Raw genomic sequence first — 23,069 nt, forward strand, 5'->3', positions numbered from 1 at the left:
CCAAAATGACAGTCTTGATTCAGCTCAAGTTGGACTACAGAAGGAGCAGCATTAATGAAGAGTCTGTAAAATAGGTTTCTGCTTGCCAGACATGGCTTTTCCTTACAAATCTAAACCCATGCTAATCTCCACACACCTTTGGTCCCTATTCACATGTATCTGTTATGCATTCCAAAGTCCACACTAGCATCCTGGCCCTTCTCAACTCCTCTGCTACCATAAACTCCAAGGCTGCTCCAGTTCACAGGTTTCCCTCCCCTTAGCTACCTGTCCTCCTTGTAACACACATGACTTTCCACACCCCACTTCTCTACACCTGTCCATTTTCATGCTGCTTCTTTTTCTCTCTGCTCAGGATTCTTCCAGATGCCTCTGCTTGCTCTCTCTCTCTCTCTCTCTAACCTACAATAAAGCCTCCCCCTAACCATGTGGTGGTCAGTTTGATTGTTACTTTACTGTGTCCTTGCTTATATCAGAAAAGACAATTTGCTGAAAGGTAATGAAAATAACAAATATATTGGTATCTACCTATCTGTCCATCCATCCACTTATAGATAACTAACCACATTTACAAAGAAATTCAAATTAAAGAACAACACAATGTTGCGTTTAATTGTTAAAAACAAAAGATACATTTATAATACCCACTGACATCAAAGATGTGCAGTAACAAGCATTCTCACACACTGCCAATCAAGATGCAAAAAGGTTCACATTTTTTTGGCCAAAACAAAGACTGAATACTTACCAAAGAGTAAATTTGTCTTTGTATTTCCTTTAGCACACATGCACATGCACCCACACTAATACATTACTTGTAAGAATTTAACCAATGGAGGTAATTGCATATGCATGGAACACAGATAAAAATTAATCTCACAATTATTAACATTTATAAAAGCAAAAACTATCAGTGACTTGGTGAAGTAAACCACTGTTAATATATAAAGTAGAATATTTTATAGCTATTTAAATTGATAAGATATGCTTGTAGATTGATTTCTATAATTACAAAATATAAAAGAGAAAAGTTAGTAGCAAAGTCATGTGTGTGGGGTTTTGAATGTGTATGTGAGTGGGCGTGTGGAGCATTGTTGTGGCCCTGGTGTAGAAAGGCAGTGGTGACATTCTGTGCCATTTGAGCTTTTACAACACGATGTATTTCATGGCTAATGGCAAATTTAAATTGGGAAGAAATTTCTAGTTTGGAATAAAAATAAATAGGACATCAATTTCGAAGGAAAAAGAAGCATCCAAATTGTTCAAGAAACCCTATAATCTCTATAGGTAAACATAGAAATGGGGTCATGCCCAAAGTGCTTCTTTGTGATATTGATATCAGTTGCTCATTTTCACCCAGTGACTATACCATGGCAAGTCACTGCTTGAAGCATGGCATGAATGGCAAGCTGTTGGGAAGGCCTGAAGCTCTGGAGTCTTGGAGGCAAACAAGGTGTGTTTTGCTGCAGTGTTAAATGCTGGTGGTGACAAACATTGGTGGAACAAGTGGCCATTTGCTGCAATTGTAGATGAGAATCTTTCTAGAGACTTACTGACAGAACTAGTGATGAGAGAGCCTCGATGATTGCTTTGTCCCTCCTGCCAAGTACAAGTCAAGAGATGCTAAGGAATTTGTTCAAGTTCAAGAGCAACATGGACAGCAGAGGTAAGAACTCTTGATATTTTCCAAAACCCTTGTAGGAAACCCATCGTATATTTCCTGAAGTTTGTCTGATGAGTCTAAAAAGATCAAGAAAGACCCATCTTTCCACCTGTCTATTGACAACATTAGTAGGAATTAATTAAGAGGCAGGAATGTGGACCAAGTATTGGTCACAATCTTTGTGGGATTCATACCCAACATTCCCTCATCTTTGATGTATTTCCTCATTTGTCAGACACTCTTCCTGACTTTAGTACATCTCTGCCTATAGAAATGGCATCTGAGTCCCTAGGCACTCTAGCATACCCCGCAAAACCAGAGATAATGTTTTCTTGGTACAGGGGATGGACTACAGTAACAGCTTTGGGCTGACAGGAACCAGTTATTGCTGGACCACAGAGAATGGGAAGTTCTGACATACAAATGCTATCCCTCTCAAATCTTAACAGCCTCTTGCAATGTAGTTTTTCATTCTTTTCATCTTATATTCTGTCCCTGTAGCCCATGTCGCCCTCTCTAATGCTATTATTTTTTTCTCAATCCTTCTACTTGATCTTCTACCTGGATTTCTCCTTATTGCCCCATCACTCATTTACATTTTCCCACAAATGCTCTACTTCCCATCTTTCTTTATGTCCCTCTTCTGCACACTTTCTTTCCATCTCTATTTTAGCCCATCCCTCCAGTCTGCCCACCCACATCAGATTCAGGTCAAAAGAGAGGGTTAGAGAAATGGATCACAGAAATATCAACTAGACAGTAACACTGTCAAGAACAAGTGATTAGTCTGAAAAAAACATGTGAGAAGGAGATGCACCTGAGCGATGGCTGGATTAATGGCTGGCGAACAGAAAACAGGATGAGAATACTAGGTTATAGCCACACTCTTTCCCTGACAGGGAGAGGCATCACAGTGTGATGTGCATTCACACATGGATTTTAGAGAGGAATTTAATATTGAGTAATGGGGGATTATGAAATGTTGAAATGTTTAGGTTATAAATTTTTATCTTTCAAAAGTTTAGAAACATGAAAGAATGGTAATTGAGGGAAGCTCATTTTGCATCATAACTTTCCTGTAACCTGCATTCAGGTACCATGATCTCTAGGATTACTGGGGAATATGAAGCCACAGAGCAAGCTTCCTCGCTGTTCCATCTGAATCCTATGAGTTTTGTAGGAGGAATGAACTTTTCCCCCTCTAGGTTTATGTTGCACAGACAGACCAACTCTTCCTGAAATTGAAGAATAAACAAATCTCTCCAGGAGGAGAGGATGCTTTCTGAGACACTTTGGAAACTCCAGCTAAAAGGAAGCTATAGTGACTAAAGGTGGGACTCATCAAAGGGCAGACCTGGGAGAACTATGTACACACAGTCTATACCTGGGCACAACCTCTTTAGGGAACAATAATTATTATCCCTTAAATTAAGTTCTGAGGTGGAAACAGTTCTGAACAATTTGTGGCAGTGTTTGTCACTACAGGACACTCCATCACTGGGTTAAGCTTTAAAAGAAACAGGTAAACAGATCATTGAGACCTCCCTAAGCTGCTGGCCTTCTCCCTGTGAATACCCTCCAGAGGGCAGCCTGCACATCAGGGTTCCTGAGGCTATAGATGAGTGGGTTTACCATGGGATTGATCACAGTGTTGAAAATCCCAATAGCTTTATCCTTATCTGAAAGTTTGATGGAACCAAGTCTCATGTAGTTGAAGATGCCGGTGCCGTAGAATAAGGCAACCACAGTAAGGTGAGAGCTGCATGTGGAGAAGGCTTTCTTCCTGCCTTCAGCAGAGCGAATTTGCAGAACTGCAGCTGCCACATGGATATAGGAGGTGAAAATAAGTGCCATGGGGGTTCCTGCCATTATGAAACCCACTGCAAAGAGCAGCATCTCATTGAGCTGCGTGCTGGAGCAGGAGAGCTGGAAGAGCTGGGGCAGGTCACAGTAGAAGTGATTGATCACATTGGGGCCACAGAAGTTGAGTGTGGATATGGCCACAGTGTGGGTCAGTGCATTGCTGAAGGCACAAGCCCAGGATGTGGCCACCAAGATCCTCTGGACTGTGTGGTTCATGCGGGTGCTGTAGGTGAGGGGCCGGCAGATGGCCAGGAACCTGTCATAAGCCATGGCTGTCAACAGGAAGCAGTCAACCCCAACCAGCAGATGGAAAAAGAAGATCTGTGTGAGGCAGGCTCCGTATGCAATTGTGCGCTTGTGGGACAAGAGCCGAACCAACATTGACGGGATAGTGACACTGATACACCCCACATCCATCACTGACAGATTCCCCAGGAAGAAGTACATGGGTGTGTGGAGTTTGGATTCCACCAAGACGGCTGCCAGGATACTAAGGTTGCCCCCAACTGTAGCCATGTACACCAAGAGGAAGAGTATGAAGACAACTGGCCACAGCTCTGGTGTCTCCACCAAACCCAGCAGGATGAATTCAGTAACCGTTGTTCCATTGGCTCTGGGCTTTGGCTGCATGAGTTCCTTAAAGAAACAACCAAGTAGGAAAACAATCATGTCTCTCAATGAATTTGGGAAATTTCAATCATAGCTACTGGGAAACTTACCAATTATAAATTTAAAAGAGGAACTTAATATCATTCCCTCCCTTCCCTTTCCTTCCTCGAAGTGATGTAATTACATAATAGTCTCAAAAAGCAAAGAAACAATTTTTAAAAAATGTAACCTGCTTGAGTGTCAATGTGTTTGTAACATGTATCAGATAATTGCTTACTGCACACACAAATCACAGGCCAAATCCACTCTTCATTCTAAAGAAAAAACACCCTAGTTTTGGTGTAATGAAACAGTAAGATTTGCTAGAGGACAGCATCTGATTATCCCAGGAGAATGAGAACAGAGAAGGATGGAACCATTATATTTAATTTTACAATAAGTGTTGCAGCATTCACAACACTAATCCTGTGAAATAGAATTAAGAAAAGAAAGCTTGTATGTTGGGAAGAAATTGTTTATCTGAAAAAATAAAAGCTGTCAAGACAGTCGGAGTTAAAATTCAAGAAGTGCCTGTTTACTTATATGACACCAGTGTGTAGATGGGAAAAGTGAAAAATGAATTCATTATTGTGCTTTCGTAAGAAGAAAAACTCTCATGGTATAATGTTATGAGATGCAGAGTGTGTGTATAAAATAAAATTCAATTTACCAGTGGCTTTAACTAAGGTGGCATTTATTCCCTTGTTCATTTCAGCTTTCCAATTTGTCTACATTTGAGACCGAGTTTTAAATGCTATGAGTGTCACACCAGAAGCTGGTCATGCAAACCTACTAAATACCACATCACAGTGAACTAGTGGGACAAGAGAGAAACAGATCTCTCCTTCTCTGCAGCAACCAATGCCTTTGATATGGACAGTTTTCTTGGGTCATCCTCTGATAACACTCCCAGATGAGCTATTGGGAAGCTTGCTCTAGACTAGACACTATTCTAAGGACTTTCCATGTAGTAGTTAATTAATTCCTTCAGCAGCACTGTAGAAGGAATACGATTTTATCATTTGATTTACATCAAGAAAAATGTGAGCATGCATAAAGCAAGAGACACAGGCAGAGCAGATTTAACCCTCCAGAACCCCTGCTCTTACTTAACCTCTAACACTCCAGTTAATCCCAGGGTCACAAGGGCTCAGGGCCTTGCCTTTCTTAAATTCTTTATGAAGCTCTCTTTGAACCACTCCCATGACTCAAAGTTCCACTCATAATCCCTGTGACTGGGCTTTTGTGGACTTCAATGTCTTGCTTGGAGGCAAGTAGTTGAAGTTCAAGTTATCACCGTAGTGGGTCATAGCCACGGCAGGCTTTCCCACATCGTCATAATTGCTTCTGCCAGTTTCTCTGCACAGAATGCCCTTGCAGTGTCTTATGGCCACATCTCCAAGACTAGGTGCAAATGATGCTATTTCCTGACCAGTTCCTGCCCATTCCAAAGTGACATTTGTGTCTTCACATTCCTAATGCACTTTGATTATATTCTACATAATGCTTGCCTTGTAAAAATCATTTAGCTATTTACCTAACCAATCTAGTTTGATTCAAGTGTAGGATCCATAGCGTATTTCTCTTTGGGACCTATATGCATAGATCCAGTGTATCTGTGCACCACTTCACAAATAAGTGGGTGGATGCACTGGTTGACAAAAAAAAAAAAAAAAAAAAAAAAACAAAAAAAACAAAAAGGATCATTGGTGACTAGCAAGAATTATCAAAAAATTTTAAGGGACAAATATGAATTTGAACAAACTTGACTCTGAAGAATTTTGAAAGGAGGATGGACAGAGTTGAGTAAGAAGCAAAGGTTTTCCTGCAGGTGGAATGATGATCAAAAATATCTTTTAATGTAAACTTTAGAAATCACTTTTTTCTACAGTCAGAACAGTTGCTTCTTAAAAAGAAACAGCCATGCCACAGCAAAGAACACTAGTTTCTGTCTTGACCTCAATCAAGAAGAGACTAAACACATTTGAAGTCACCTCACACCACCATTGAGATGTCTGTGGTTGGTAGGATCTTGGGAGGACAGTCGCTGCTGGTGAGGACTGTAACCGGTGAGGACATTTGCTGATGCTGAACCAGCTCTTGCACGTACTTGCAGAAGACCTGTCATCTAGGGCAGGACTCTTTTATTTTAAGACACTGATCAATATTTCTGTAAAGCCAGGAAAGTCAACTAGCTAAGAAAGAGCTGAAGTCCCCTTCTTCAAGTGATTTAAGGGCAGAGGAATGGCCTTGAAAACTCACCTGGTGATGGTTCAGGAACCAATGTGATTTTGTGGAAAAAGATGTGAAACACAAACTCATTCAGCTTCAGTAAAAGCAGTAAGAAGCTATATAGAGAGAGTGAGGGTGAAGAGGGAGAGAGAGAAACAAGACAGAGACTCAGGCATCTCTGTCCTGGGGATATTCCAGCATAGTGTCAGCCTCTTGGGACCTCAAAATTAGTCCAGGGAAATGGGAGAAGGGTGCATACACTCAAGGTCAAGTCAAAAATATAAGCCCTAATAAACACCATCGTGGTGAGGCAATGGAGCTTCACATCACAGTGGGGAACTCAGAATGTTTCCTCTATCTTTGTTCTCACCTTCATATTGTCTACAGGCACATACAGGAGATAAGACAAAAACTCAGTTTAGCAGAGGGGCATAAAGAGCAGTCTGCTGTCCCAAAGTCGCTCAGAAAATTAGAGGTGGAGCTAGGACCAAATGGGGTCTTTAAGAAAATGGCTCATTTTCTTGCCTGCTACAAACAGGGTTGAGAAATGAGCAAGGCTAACTTCTAAGCTTGTGGATGAGAGGAGAAACTTCTTTGGGTCTGGGGATGAAGGGGAAACCCAGGAAAGGAGGAGAATCAGAAGAGGCCCATGGCAACCAAACCAAATCCTCAAGGATGAAATGTGTTCCCACCTTGAATCTTGTTAGTGAGGGCCAGAGGGACTGTGCCTTGAGATTCCTGGAATGCTCCTGGGGGAGGCCCTGGAAACACTGTGCTAGGAAAAACAGGAAGTTGAGGGGGACAAAGGTGTTCCCTATTGTGGGTTTCAGGCCAGGCCCTTTGAGGCTGGGAGCCTTAGTGATACAGATGATGAAAGAGGGAATTGGAGCAGCTGTGCAATACATCCTTCACACTCTTTATTCCTCTCAACAACTGATTAGCTGCCCAAACCCCAGAGGTGGTACACACTCTGTGGGATGGAGAGACTTGTCCTCCATTTCTTAGCAACTGCTTGTTCCCCTTGGGCCTCAACTTTCTCATCTGTGAAATGCACATGAGTTCCTTCCTTAGCTTTTCTATGAGAATTAAATTCAACAATATACACAATACACTTTTGATAACTTAAAAACAATAATATTTAATACATGTTTGCTATATTCATGTATCAAGAACTTTACATGGAGTTGATTAAGTTCCAATCAGTCCTTCCAATGATTCTGCCATATACCTATATCCTTCACATTTTACAGATTAATAAATTAATTTCAGTTATTTTCTTATAGCCACACAGGGATCTGAGGGCTAGGCATTTAAATATGCATTTATACCATTCCAAGGAACATAGTCTCAACACCCATGCTATGCAGCACCCTCTCTATCTCCTAAACGGCCCATTGATCACACAGTGTGTGCAGCACTTGCTTTCCTGTTTATGTTACTTAACAATTTTTTAGAATTTCATACATGAGAACTATATTTACAACATTCCCACTGCAAATTTCTCCTCTTTAAACTCCCCTTGTGCCCTCCCATTCCTTCTCCAATTCATGACCCATTTTTAAAATTATCATTATTATTATTATTATTATTATTATTATATAAATATAACCTACTGATTCCATTTAGTGTTCCTTATATAAGTGTGTATGTGTAGAGTATGACCACTTGGGATTGATAACCTATTAGGAGTTCATCCCTGTGGAAGACTGATTTTCTCCCTCTCTTAGCAGCCATGAATTGTATATAGTTCTTTGTCTAGGTTTGGGGCCTTGTGAGATTTTTCTCAGCTACACTGGGATGCCAATTGGTGTTGTCATTGTGTAGATCTTGTTTAAGCAACCATATTGTCAAGATTTCATTACTGTAACTCCCTGTCATCTGTAGAATGCACTATCTCAGAGCAAACAGCCTGGTCCTCTAGCTCTTACAGTCTTTCTGATCCTCTTTATTGTTGTTCTCTGACCTTGGGAATTGCATTATAGTTGTATCATTTGGATATTGGCACCCTACAGTCATCTGTCCTCTGCATTTGACTATCTGTGGATTTCTGTGATGGTCTCCATCTGCTGCAAAAAGAAGCATCTTTGATGAGGCCTCAAAACTAAAGGTATTGTGGATACAAGGACAAGAATGTAGAATACAGTTGGTAATTCTACTGGTTTAGGAATCAGACGATAGTAGGCAACACAGCTCCTACACCGGGGCCATCACAGAAGAGGGATTGGAAAAATTGTAGGAGCCAGTGGATCCGGGAGTCTACCATGAGATTGTGTCTCCTAGAAATGACAGGGAAGCTACATCCATGGTACCTCAACAATAGGGCTGCCTAAGCAGGATATAAACAATGATAATACCAATAGTTATGCTATCATGGAAGGGGTAAGCCTCACAGAATCCCAGACCTTAGACAAAGAACTTCAGGAAACTAAGAGATACTAGCAGAGGGAGAATAAGTCTTTCCCAAGAATGAGCCCCCTAACTGGTTATCTAAAACCAAGTGGTCAGTCCTGAAATCATATACATACAAGCAATACTTAATAGACACAGCAGGTTGTTCTCACATATTTACACATTTATATATATGTAACTGTAACAATAAAAAAACCATGAAACCTTGTTAGTCTCTGTTTTTTTGTTTTTAAAACTCTTTTTAAGCTTTTGTTAAATTTTTAGTGGAAGTTCTTATTAGCCATGTGGGCGCCATCTGTAAGAAGTATGGGTTTTCCAGCCTGCCACTGCTGCTGGTCTTGTCCCGCCGCCACGCCAGCCCCAAATAATACACAGAGACTCTGTATTAGATATAATTCTATAGGCCCGGTTACTTGTTTCTTATCGGCTAGCTCTGCCTTAGTTATTAACCCATTTGTGTTAATCTATGTACGTCCATGTGTTCTTACCAGAGCCAGCTGCCGCATACAGCTCTCTCCAGACTCTCCATCTTGACTCCTCCTTCCTACTTCCTCTTTCCTCCTTGTCTCCTAGTCCCTCCTATCTTCCTTTCCTATTGGCCAACAGTGCTTTATTATTAACCAGTATGAGAAACATATACAGAATGACATCTCCCATCAGGAGGGGGCATAGAAGGCATTGGATGCAGGGAAAGGAAGAGTTGAAATTAAAATTTTTTATAAAATCACTGGGCTACCCAAGAGCTTTTGACAGCCAGAGCCCCCAGCAGGCCCAGGTTGAACTAGGCTGCAATGATAACCACAGCAACAGGAATTGTTCATAACTTTTTGATAGATTTCCTTGATTGGCTGGATGTGGTTAAAGATGTAGTTAATTAAGGCCCACCTGGTCCTACTTGAAGATTGTTAATCCCTTATTGGCAAATAAATGTATCTGTTTTGTAGTCTTCTCTGTCTTTGTGCTCCATTCTTGGAGGATGGTGGGACAAGAATCAGAGTGGAGATCAGAGATGATTTTTACCCATTAACCATTTCATTACCTGTCCGGGTCTGATGTTTACAGGGCTGTGGAAGTGTGTGCAGGAGCAGACAGGGAAATTCACTTTGTCTCTCCAGGGAAGGTAGGGAGAGATGGAATTATGTGTAGGAGAAATGGAGACCTCTAACCTGACCATAATGGGCTTCAAGCATCAGAAGCATTCATGGGAGATGGGAGGGCTAGAGACCTTTAACCTGTCTGTGTGGAGCACTTTTGGGTGTGTAAGTGTACACATAAGTTGTGTGCACGTGAAGTGCAAAGCCCTAGGACAGCTTACCTGTCCAGGCCAGGCAGTCATGGGTGAGGGTCTGAAGACCTCAAACCTGTCTGGGTAGGGTGGTCAGGGAGCTTTTGGCATAGGGGAGTGTGTACAAGGTGAGTGGTCTGGAATGTCTTACCTGTCTGGGGTGGTTGTTTGTACATCCGGGGAAATGTTGAAAACTAATTTTCTTATAATTATAACACAATGTTTATAAACTTATAAAAAGACATATTTGAAGATATAAAATATAAAAATTGCAGTTCGTGGGAGATAAAAAGAACAAAAATGAAAGAAAAATAGAAAATTAGGAGGCTGGAATTATTTGAAAAAATATACAGGAGAGTTTCTAAAAATCAGTATGAAAATTGTTAACAGTCTGTATAAATACTAGGCAGGGGATACAACAAGACAATTCCCAACAAAGCAGCACCAATGCATCGCATTACCCAGCTCAGGTGGCCATAATAAAGGATGGTATTGGGTGGTTTAAGCACTAGAAATGTATTTTGCTACAGTTCTTCAGACACAAAGTCCAAGATTCAGTTGCTACCATGGCCGGGTTCTGAGGAAGTTTCTTCTCTTGGCTTGGCGGTCAGACAGTCACCTTCCTACTGCATCTTCATATGTCATGGGGTGAGAGTAGCTGAGGATCCTAATCTCAGGAGGCCACCTCATTGACTTAGGACCCCAACACAACCTCATTTCACCCTAATCATTGACACTTTCCTTACTTGAAAAAAAATAGTTTTTAAATTGTTGAGAATTTCATACGTGTACACAATTGTTTTAATCATGTCTACCTCCGTCACCCCTGATGGATTCCCCTTGGACACCTGCCCCAACATGTCTGCCTCCAAGATTCATGTCCTCTTTTCTTTTTTAAATAAATACCTCACTGTGTCTAACTAGTGTTGCCTGTAAATGCATGGCTGTGGGGTCATCCACACCAATGAGAGGATGATTAGTTTATAATTACCATCATCTCCAAATAAGTCACACTGTGGGCCAAAGGGCCAGAGAGTCTGTAGATGAATTGGGGAAGAAATCACAGTTTGAACCATATCATGGAAAATACAATATTTGAAAATGTAACCTAGCGTAGGTGAACCTCCAAAAATTACATCTCAAGACAGCAAGTTTTAATATATAATAATAACTTCTAATTATTTACAGTTAGTTGTATATTAGAAGAGTTTATTTGTAACAGCCACTGCTGCCAAATATTTGGAAAGAACAGTTTCATTTACCATTGGAATAATAAAATAGTGTAAAGTTTGTGTATGGGTAAGAGAAAAATATACATATAAATCTCAATTTTTTATTTCATTCAGCTCCAGATTTGTATATACCATGACTTATAGAAATACTTGCAGAATAATAAAACAAATATATACTGGGAAAATCTTGTATTAATGTATTTTTTTATTCTTCTTGAGATAGTTTGTCATGCAGCATAGGTTAGCCTCGAAGTTGCTGTCAAAGATGAGATAGAATTTCTTATCCTCCTGCCTCCACTGGGATTACAAGCATGCACAACCATAGCCAGTTTATACTGTGTTTTTCTTCCCTCCTGATCACACTCATACCATATCTCGCTTTCCTGTCAGTACTCTCCTTAGGGCACCCTGCACATCAGGGTTCCGAAGACTGTAGATGAGTGGGTTCAGCATGGGACTGATGACAGTGTTGAGGATGCCAATGCCCTTGTCCTTGTCTGAAGCCTCCACTGAACCTAGTCTCATGTAACTGAAGACACCTGTTCCATAAAAGATGCCTACCACAGTGAGATGGGAGCCACATGTAGAGAAGGCTTTTTTCCTCCCCTCAGAAGATCGGATTCTCAAAACTGCAGCTGCCACATGGATGTAAGAGGTGACAATGAGAATCACAGGCGCACCAGCCATGAGGACACCCAGACCAAAGAGCAGCAGCTCATTGAGCTGCGTGCTGGAGCAGGAGAGCTGGAAGAGCTGGGGCAGGTCACAGTAGAAGTGATTGATCACATTGGGGCCACAGAAGTTGAGTGTGGATATGGCCACAGTGTGGGTCAGTGCATTGCTGAAGGCACAAGCCCAGGATGTGGCCACCAAGATCCTCTGGACTGTGTGGTTCATGCGGGTGCTGTAGGTGAGGGGCCGGCAGATGGCCAGGAACCTGTCATAAGCCATGGCTGTCAACAGGAAGCAGTCAACCCCAGCCAGCTGATGGAAGAAAAAGAGCTGTGTGAGGCAGGCTCCGTATGCAATTGTGCGCCTGTGGGACAAAAGACGACCCAACATTGATGGAACAGTGACACTGATACATCCAACATCCAGCATGGACAGATTCCCCAGGAAGAAGTACATGGGAGTGTGGAGTTTGGGCTCCACCAGGACAGCTGCCAGGATGCTTAGGTTGCCCCCAACTGTGAGCAAATAGGCAAAGAAGAAGATCACAAAGATGACTGGCTGCAGCCCTGCTGTCTCTACCAAGCCCAGAAGAATGAACTCAGTAACTGCTGTTCCATTGCTCTCAAATTTGGACTCCATGAATTCCTGTTATAAGACATTTCAGAATAGAAATGATCCACCTTTAATGTAATTAGTCAATAAAAATACAATGATCCATTTTCATATGCTAAGCCTGGAGGTAAATTTCTGTGTTTGCCAGGAGGTGTTGTGGTAGTTTGAATGTAATTTAGCCCCCATAAGCTCATAGGGAGGGGCACTATTGGGAGGTGTGGACTTGTTGAAATAGATGTGGCCTTATTGAAGGAAGTGTGTCATGGTGGGAGAAGGCTTTGAGGTCTCTTTTGCTTAAGCTTTTCTCGGTGTCATAGTATATTTCTTGTCTTCTAATCACGATGTAGCTAGCACTATGTCTGCCTGCAAACTGCCATGCTCTCCGCCATATGATAATGAACTAAGCCTCTGAAACTGTAAGCCAATACCCCAGGTAAATATTTTCTTATTTAAGACTTGTCATGGTCATGGTGTCTCTTCACAGCAATAAATCCCTAAGACAGCTGTTTTCTCTCCTTTGGCCAAACCTTACTTATTATCTCCAGTTCTGGTTTTACCTCAAAACCTCACCTGTCAGTTGCCTAATGGTATCATTACTTCAGACATTTCTTCCCACACCATGAGAGGTGGTTAATGGATAGAGAAGATGTAGTATATACATGCAATGGAAAAATAAAACAAAGCAGAAATTTCCAGCAGTGAAACTAAGTAAAACTCAAGGGGGAGAAAAGAACACGGAAACTCAGAATTGTTAGAAAATTAGTAACAGGAAAAAGTAATTAAAAGTCGGTCATGGTGACACATGAAAGAGGTTGATTCAAGTTGAAGGCCAGCCCAGGCAACATAATGAGAGGAGAGAGAAAGGGAGAGGGGAACACGGAGAGGGGAGAGACAGGGAGAGCAGTTATACATAAATCAAGAATGTCTAGATAAGTATTTTCAGAATGTTTATCTTCTATTTCTATTTATCAAGAAAACTCTCTTTGGCTTTTTACTTTTTGTGATTTTTTTTTTGCTTTTGCAATTGCAATTATATTTATTTTTTTCATTTTTATTAGTTGAGGATTTCATATGATTACCTGTCTGCCTTCCCTACCCAGCTTTGCATCCTCCTCTTTTTTTAAAGCTACCTAGTACAGTTTATGCCACCCATATATTCTTGGATGTGTGGCTTCCACTAGGAGGTGGTCTGTCTTCCAGGAGCCATATCCATACAAATTCAATTTTAAATCATCTATGTCTTCATTAAAATTAGCTTTGATATACTCATTTCTAATTTCTGTACTATTATTATTATTATTATTATTATTATTATTATTATTATTAAAGCTTATCCATTAACAAGTTCTTGGCACCATGTCTTAGGGTTTTTACGTGGATGCTGGGAATCAACTAAGGTCCCCATGTTTATGTATCAAGCCCTGTACTGACTGAGCCAAACCCCATATTTATAAAATGCCTGGCTTTCTATCTAGAAAAATTATTCTTTCTGCTTGTGTTTTTGTATGACTGCTAACTTAAAATTGCTATGAGACCAGCAGAGGAAAGATTAGTATGAGAAACCCAGCAATGTGTCTGCTGGTCTGGCCACTAAAGATAGGTCCTCCTAGCCTGGTGCCCAAGAGGAACATCTTAAATCTAGGAGGCATCATATCCATTCAGAATAATGAAATTAGGTCCCTATTCCTCACCATATATGGAAGTGATCTAAAATATACCAAAAGACCCAAAGAAAAGACAGGAAATTGGTAGAAGACAACAGGAGAAACACTTCAAGGCAGCGATATTGGGAAGGTGGTTTTGGATAAGGCCCCTAACCATGTGCAGATAAAGTAAAATGGACAAGTAGAATTATATTAAAATCTGAAGTTTCAACATAGCAAAAGAAACAGAACATACAAAGAACATTCTAAGTCATCTGTTTTTCTACTTCATTTCTATTAGGAGTTACACCTTTTAGAACAGATTTTTTTAGGTTAAGGATTATCAGCTGCTTCATAAAAATAAGCCAATTAAAAGTGTAACTTACAAACTGACAATGGTGGAACTAAATAAAAACTACACCAAATAGAACCAAGCCTGGACACAGTCTGAATAGGCAGTTCTCAAGGGAAGACACGCAGTCTTCAAGGTTGAGTGACAGACTCCCTTCACAGAATAACTGTTAGAAAGCTAACTTGGCACTTTAGGAACTTTCTTCTGGGGGTTGTTGGGGTTGGAAGTCAATGAAATGTGAGCTGCCTGGTGTGTTCAGGGAGGGACACCAGCGTTGGGTCAAGTTCCCTGACTTGTTCATATGCTACCACCGAAAGCTGTTGTAATGTTGTGAATGTTGTTGAACCATGATGCCAGGAGGCCACGGGACTAAATCATCCATGAAGATTTCCTGATGCATAAATAACAGAGAGTAATGTTTTTAAAAGCTAAACACTTAAATTTTTAAAATATAGATATTTATTTATAGTGGCATACATTCATGTGTCCATACATGTGTGCCATGGCACATGTGTTATAGTGTTATGTACATAGGTCAAGGGAATCAGTTCTCTTACTCAACCATGTTAATCCTGGAGATGGGACTCAGATTGTTGAGCAAGTGCCCTCACCCGCTGAGCCATCTTACTGGCCCACAGAGAGCAATCTTAATAGTATACATCTAAAAAAAAAATGTCCCATTTCTTTTGTGAAGATAAATGATGGCAATTAGTATGAGTGTCTGTTTGTACATGCTTTAGTGGTGTCTTCAATGAGAGGTTTCCCTTACAGACATCGCATTTCCTTCTACAGTTCACTCTGGAGCAGGTCTGATTCTACCCACTGATACAGCCATCCTCTGGCCACCTCTCCTCTCCCAGCCAGCAGTTGACCCTCTAAACATTGAAGACATCCCCTGTCTACAGTTAATTTTCTATATGCAACTTAGGCAGAGCAGCAGATATGGCCACACGGGGATAGTTGGCAGGGTGCCAATCAAAATCCCAAATGAAGTGCTCACAATATAGTGACCCTCTGCTCTGTATGTGAGTTAGGGTGGGGGACATTCAATTTGGTAACCCTTACTTATATTGTCTAAAACCCCCTTAAGTCAATGGTCACATTCATCGTGTCATCCTGTGGGTCCTACACATAGACCTAGAACTAATTCAGTAAGTGCCATAAGCATTGGCACATTAATGGGGAAAAGGCATATCAAATAATCAAATAATATATTCCTCTGGCTTGCTCTCTCCAAAACAATTTAACTAATGTTGTAAAAGTTCTGTGCTCTTCAGTTTCCTTAGGAATGATTTCTTAGTCCAAGTTCTAAACTTCTTTGAGTGAATGAGAATACACTTCCTCTACATGGTTATCCTGGTTTCCCCTTCCTCAAACTGCTTTCTGCTAATCTCCTGCAGCACCCTGACTGTACCCTTTCTGAGTCTCTGCTACCCTCTTATATGGCCCCTTCTCCGAAGGGCACAGCTGTACTCCACCGTGACTTGTGGGAAGACTTTATCTTCACATCCTCAGTGTCTGTCACCATAGTTTATAAGCAGTGGGCTTTCCATATTTCCAAAACAAATGCAGAATAAACTTAAAGACTAAAGCCATGAGACCAACATGATTTCAGTGAGGGGGTCATCGGGCTAAACTGTAGGGGCTGGGAAAGTCTCTCGGATGAGCCAGAAGTTGTGCAATATGGAAACTGATGTGATTCTAGAGAAGTATAGGCTTGAGTGAAAGGCGCAGGTGCACTGCTGTAGGAATTTTAATTTCCTTGTTCATATGGAATGATTCTAAGACCTCGTTAGGAAGAACTGAAACAACTGGCTTACCTGAAATGAGTTATCCTCAAACAGCCCCAAGTTATTTGTCAATTAGGAGGGCAAGACCCTGTGAATAAACAAGGCCAGACAAGAACTGGCCTCACAGAGAAAGCCCAGTGACCTCTGTTCTGTGCAAATGGAACTTACTTGTCATTTCCAAGATTCTAGGATGAGCTAGGTCTGTACATCCAAGAAGTCTGTCTCCCACAAGGTCACAATGGTGGACTTGGTCAAAAAGGCCCCCTGCTATTCTCATCATCCAGCCTGAGATGCAGGCTTTCTTAACTGCACTTCAACGACTCTCTGATGTTCTAACCAACCTCTATGGGTCTGATGATAACATCTCAGTCAGGCCCTCTGATGAAGTAAAGATGACTCCTTGTGGGATGGGTCCAGGCTGGATTCTCTGAACGTGCTCATCCCCATTAGAAACAATAAGTAAATTTCACCCTGGGAATTTGCCCACATGGCAGAAGGACCCTGGCCAAGGTGACCCTAGCTCCTTCATATGATGTACTATCTGAACAGAACGTTCCCTACTGAATCCTCTGAAATAAGAAGTCTTCCTCACTCGGTAGCAGCTCCAGTGACTTCTCAAGGAGCAGAAGGGGGCTCCCAAGAGAACTTACTCACCTATTTCATGTACTGAGGTGAGAAAGGAGAAGGGGAGGCACTGTGCAGGCCCTAGTCCCAGAGAAAGAGGTGGGGTCATATATAGACAAACGGTGAAAGAGAGATGATATCACCCTGCCGTCGGTTCCATCCACTGAGGAGTCACTCTCTAGAGACCTCAGAAATTAGCCCTCCAAGGAAGGGGTTTGGAGAACTGCAATCCAAAAAGCAACTCAGGTCTTTAATGAACCCAATAATGATGTTGCATGGCTTTTAACTCTTTTTAAAAGGTCTCACCCTCAGTTCTCTACTCTACCCCTCATATTAGTCCCATGAGCATAACAAAGGAGTTACCAACCCCATTTTTCACATGAGGATGATGAAGTTTAGTTTTCATTATTTTCCATTCACCATAAAGCTAATAGTGGTGCCCAACATTCTGTGTTGTATCTTTCCCCATTGTGAACTCTGAGCAGAGAGAAACCAAGTTCCAGGTTTTTTATTTGACCTGGAGATGAGAAGGGGGCACATGAAATTCACATTCCCAGTGAGTCCTGGCTAACGCCATGCCTTTTCCATCAGGCATTAGCAGTGGATCCTGGGGTGTGTAGTAGGATCTCATAGTGAGCTAGCAGTAGAAAACCTGAGCTGAATTAGGAGGATCCAACCCTCCTCCCAAACACTTTTATTTTTTTCCAAAGCCTTAGAAGTTGAGGATCCTAATAATGAGATTAATGGCCTTAGTAAGCCCTCTCTCAGTGCCCCAATCTCCAGTTAACAGGAATTTCCCACCATGATGAAGAATGTGCCTTTCCTTGGTTACAGGACCCTCCTTCCCTCTCCGTGATTTTTTTTTTTTTTTATGGCAGCCTAGTGTGAGACAAAAAGCATTAGTGTAGCAAACAGACCTGTTGATCTTCTCAATGAAAATAAAGTACTATTTTCACCCACCCAGGGTTGGTCTGCAAATTAAATTAGCCATATACAAAGTACTTATTAAGGGATCAGCAAATTCTATGACTAATAAAATGACAAAAAGTGACAATTATTTTGCTAATGTATCTTACTCAGATTGGCATGCCCCAACAGTAGCATGGCCCTCAGACACTAGCATGGCCCTGGATCTCAGGCATCCATGTAGTCTTCCATGGTAATAGTAATCTCAGACATCAATACAGACCCTGACTGCAGTAGGGCCATGGACCCAGACATGGCCCTTAGCTGTAGCTCTGGACCAGACATCATCATGCCATTGAGGAGCAGTGCAAGAATCAGATCTGCATGGCCCTAGCTGCACCATGTCACTCAGCCACCAGCATAGAAACAGGTTGCTAATATGACCCTGGGCATCCACACAGCCCTTGGTGGCAATATGAGCCATGGACTTCAACACAGACCCTGGCTACACTAAGACCACAGACCCAGACATGGTCCTCTGTAGCAGCCTGAGTCCAGACATCATCATGACCCTGGCAGCAGTACAGCCTCAGATACCAACATATTCCCAGGTGGCAGCCCACACCCTGAAAATCCGCATGGCTCTCGTGGCAACAGGAACCATGGACATCAACATAAACAGGGCCACTATAGGGCCACAAACACGTGGCCCTCAGACACCCAGACAACATCATGGCCCCAGTTGGTAACACAAGCCACTCAGATCTGTACAGCCCTGGTTGCCACATGGCCCAGACTCCAACAAAGCAACAGGCTGCATCCTGGAACCCAAGCCTCCACATGGCTCCTTGTGGCCACATGGGCAATGGAATTCAACACAGACTCTAGATGGATTGGACCACAGATGCAGACATGGTTCTTGGCAACAGCCCGGGTCTGAATGCCATTATGGCTCCAGGTATTGGGCAGGCCATCTAGATGGCATGGCCCTCAGACACAAACATGGCAGCCCACACCATAGGGATCTGCATGGCCCTTGTGGCAACAGGAGCCATGGACATCACACAGACCCTTGCTACAGCAGGACCACAGACCCAGACATGGCCCTGAGCTGCATCCCTGGCCCAGATATCACCATGTCACCAGATAGTAATACAGGCCACTTAGATCTGCCCCAGGTGCAGTATGGCCCCTTGGCACCAACATGGTGCTGGGTGGCCAATCAGACCAGGGCAACCACACAGCCCTCAGACCTTGGCTGCTGTATGGCCACAGATCCAGACATGGCCCCAGGTGACAGCACATGCCACCAAGATAAGCATGCTCCAGCAGTGGCATGACTCTTGGACACCTATATGACCACTGGTGACAGCCCCAGATACTGGACATTCTTGTGGCCTTTGGTAGTAACATGGACCATGGATAGCCACCAGACCCTGGCTGTGGTAGGACCACAGACTCAAACATGACCTAGGCAGCAGCCCGAGCCTGGATGTCAGCATAGTCCTGGGTGGCAAGAAGGTCTCCCACCTCAGCCTACTCCTCACCGCCTTTACTTCCTCCATCCCACTTCTTTTCATAGCGCATGAATCATTCCTCTTCTCTTTCTCTCCCCGTCTCTTGGGGATTGAGGCTGGCCATTGAGCAGCTTGAACACGCCTGAGCCTGATAGCATCAAACTAGCTGTGGATGTCTTCCCATCATCCCAGGTCTTGAGGACCCAGGCTGGCCTTTGGGTGGCTTGTACCTGCTTGAGTCAGATGGCATCAAATCTGTTCTCTTTAGTTAGTGACTGACTTCAGTGCACTTCCAATTTAATCAGACACACAAGGGTGTTCTGAAAACACAGAATTTAGAAAGCTTTTACAAAACTGAAGTAGGATGATAGAGAATCAAGAAAAAATTCAAGACAACTGAAGGTAAGAGAGAGGAAGGCAGGGCGGGGAGGGAGGGAGGGACAGAAGGAGGGGCAGCTCCCATTGAGATGATATGGTGTAATGCTATACATATATTGTGAATTGGAGATAAAAGTCACACCTGTATTGAAGATTCTACAACGATGAGAACTGATCAGAACTTCACAATTTCACAGAGTTGAGAGTGTTGTCTATCTATAGCCAAATTATCTTGCACCATCTCTAGCTCTCTTAATAGCAATCTATTGCTCACTCCTGCATCTGACCTAAAATTTTTTGACAAATGCATACCCTTTGAAATATGTTCTTAAGAAACTCACTTCCAAGAGTTCAAAAGCTAAGAATATCATGTGAAACCTGTAACAGTTCTCTCGTTTTGGTAAGACCTGCTTACCTACAAGTCCCTGCCAATACACTTGGTAAATGCATTGACTTTGACATTTTGTTCTATAATGTAGCTGCATCTCTGGTAAGATATGTTATTTGTGGCAACCTGAATCTATGTTTCCATGTTTGGCTCATAAAGAAACTATCTTTGAGCTGGAGAGATGGCTCAGCAGTTAAGATCACTCAGTGTACTTCCAACACATTGGCTGAGTATTGACAGAGAGATGACAACCAGACCAACTTAAGAGACTGGAGGAGACAGAGAGAGATGGAAGATTTGTGAATATAATACATGCTTATAATCAAAAGAAAGTTGATTACCTAGACATTAAAAGTAAACCATAAAAATAGGCCCTAAAGGATTTTAAAAGGCAAAATGCAAAGCTCAAATAGAGAAAATATCTGTATGGAAATTAGGGTAGGAATTAACAACTTCACCTAGCTCAGATTACACAAAGAAAACATATTGTAAACTTCACTTTTTAAACCAATGTATGGAAAAATCAAAGGGAAAAACACACCGTAGGTTCAGTAAAACATTCTACCACACACATGTCCACAAATAATTAATAGTAGACAGATCAAGGAATCTTACACATTTATAGAACAGAACTGAAAACACAGGAGGAGACCTGCAAAAGTCATCATTTTTCCTACCATAGTAACCATTATCCCACAAATCCCTCTTAAGCACTCAGTCCATGCTTTCCCTTGCCCACTTCTAAACCAGCCCATGCCATCCTCAACCACCTAATGGGTGCTCTTTAGTATCTTGCAATCTGTTTTGACTAGGGATACAACATAGCAAAAACTAGTGTGATTAATAAGCAAAATGAAGAAAAGATGGTAACTGAATGATAATTAATGAAGTATGCAAATAAACTACGAAAGATTCAAGTGTTCCAAAGAAATGAACAGGGGCAATTAAATAATGAGCCCATGTATAAGGAAGCTCCAATTCATGTATCCTTTGCTCAACAAATAAGTTTCCTAACTGGCTTCCAGGGAATGCCCACTAGATGCATCCCAGAAACTTATACAGAGAAATGACTATTATACAGGAGAACTTGGAAGGAGGACTAATAAGGAAAACATGCTACCTTCTTATTAATAAATTTTAGCACAAGGAAGTATATTGGTTAATGGCAAAACTTAGTTAATGCCAACAACAGAATAGTGATTATCATGACTTGATGGACAAAGAAGAATTTGGATGGAAGAAACTGGCAAATGTGTCTGCAATATTTACTCTAAAAGTTTAGACAAACAAATTCAATCCAGTATATTAAATCTATATGATTAATTGTATCATATTATTTTCTGATTGTCCTGATATTTTAAACACCATCATTATAACAACAAAAAATGCATTAGGAACAGACACCACAGATTTGGAAACTATTTCACTAATTCAGAGCATGACCATGAAGCTGGTGGCTCAAGGCCATATTTTTGGAGGTAAGAAGTAATCCTTGTAGAGAGCTGAAGGGCTTATTCATAGTGGGAGATGATCTATGGCCTTGTGTTATGTCAAGTGAGACAAGGCCAGTGGAAGAAAGACTTGGGCAAGAAGAAACAGAATACTTTGTATGATCTTTTGTGATATTATTTACTCACCAAGTATTCCTCCACAGGTTATAGACTTCCAACTCATAATTCATTCTGGTTTTCAGCTTGTCTCTACTTTGCTGCATTTTAGAATCAGTCCAGTTACAGCATCTTCACATCTCCCATGCAAACAATGGGATGAATATGCCCTCTTCCCCAAATATGTCATCCCCAGACAGCATTCCATTCATCCACTTTACTCTCTCCCATTTTCCAACTGGAGAAACTGCACAGACAAGGGTCTAGAACTCTTAATACCTGATTCCATTCAGATCATTCACACTCTTCATCAAAAGTCCTAATTGTCCATGGAAGTCCTTCCAAAACTGTGTCACTCTCACCAGGTGAACCCACATTCAAAGCAGCCTTGCAGACTACAGCCAGGATTTCTGAATCTTCTTCGAATCCCCCATGACAGCGCCCCTTACCAGCAGGAAGTAGTTTGGAAAGAACAATGCCCAAATTCCCAAATATTGTCTATAAATGTTTGTTTTCATTTAAATGGACTTGGTTATATAAAATAGATTGAAAAAAAAAACTGTGTCACTCTCCTCTTGACTCACCATGACACCCATCTGAGCACGGTCCCAGAGGCCTGGATATTACTGCCCTATTCATTGAGAATCCTAAATCCAGAAAAGGAGCATTTCTCAACACTTTCTGGTACATATCATTTCCGTAACTTCATCTGTCTTATTTCTCACAACAATAGCACCTGCATGTCAGGTCAGCCCTCATCTTTTCTGGGCCATGTTCTCAGATACTTTGCTCCATTAACTCCCCAATCCTTACTAATCTCTACAGCTCGACCACTGTTATATTCTGCTGAGTGTGGCAAGTGCAGTCCCTCTGACACTCAGACTTGCAATTTTCTCTAGCACCTCTTTTTTTTTTTTCTTGTGTCTATGCTTCCTTTCTAAACCAACCTGATTTGTAGAGAGATCTATTCAAATGACTGAAGAAATATGTCTGTAATGTCCAAATGAGATTATGTAAATCTCAAAGCACTGGCTCATTCAACACAAAAACTAATAGACAGTTTCTTTACTGTGGATTAACCATCAAGGACAAAACATTGGAGCCCTAGAGGTAGTATCAGGCTAGACACCTTCATCTGGGGATGGAGACATAGCACAAGCCAGGGAACAGAAAGAAAGCATCCTAAACTCTACAGTAGGTTTGGTAGTGTGTGTGATTTTGGTCCCATACAAGGGCTGTTTCTCCTTC

The 23,069-nt window shown here is 41.7% G+C and overlaps 2 protein-coding genes across 2 annotated transcripts; both read right to left on the bottom strand.

Annotated features, from left to right (window-relative positions):
- Nucleotides 1-3,208: 3,208 nt before the first annotated feature.
- On the bottom strand, nucleotides 3,209-4,156 carry LOC127225175 (olfactory receptor 3A1). The gene has a single exon (XM_051188902.1). The coding sequence runs from the start codon at nucleotides 4,154-4,156 to the stop codon at nucleotides 3,209-3,211; it is 948 nt and encodes a 315-aa protein (XP_051044859.1).
- A 7,539-nt stretch (nucleotides 4,157-11,695) lies between these two features.
- Nucleotides 11,696-12,643, bottom strand: LOC127225951 (olfactory receptor 3A2). Its single transcript, XM_051190066.1, has one exon. It carries the CDS (start codon nucleotides 12,641-12,643, stop codon nucleotides 11,696-11,698), a length of 948 nt encoding a protein of 315 aa, XP_051046023.1.
- Nucleotides 12,644-23,069: the final 10,426 nt, after the last annotated feature.

The sequence above is a fragment of the Phodopus roborovskii genome, unplaced genomic scaffold, assembly GCF_943737965.1.
Source record: "Phodopus roborovskii unplaced genomic scaffold, PHOROB, whole genome shotgun sequence".
NCBI lineage: Eukaryota > Metazoa > Chordata > Mammalia > Rodentia > Cricetidae > Phodopus > Phodopus roborovskii.

What these genes read in the sequence shown, in the direction of transcription:
- LOC127225951 (XM_051190066.1), bottom strand. Translation starts at nt 12,643, where the DNA reads ATGGAGTCCAAATTTGAGAGCAATGGAACAGCAGTTACTGAGTTCATT.
- LOC127225175 (XM_051188902.1), bottom strand. Translation starts at nt 4,156, where the DNA reads ATGCAGCCAAAGCCCAGAGCCAATGGAACAACGGTTACTGAATTCATC.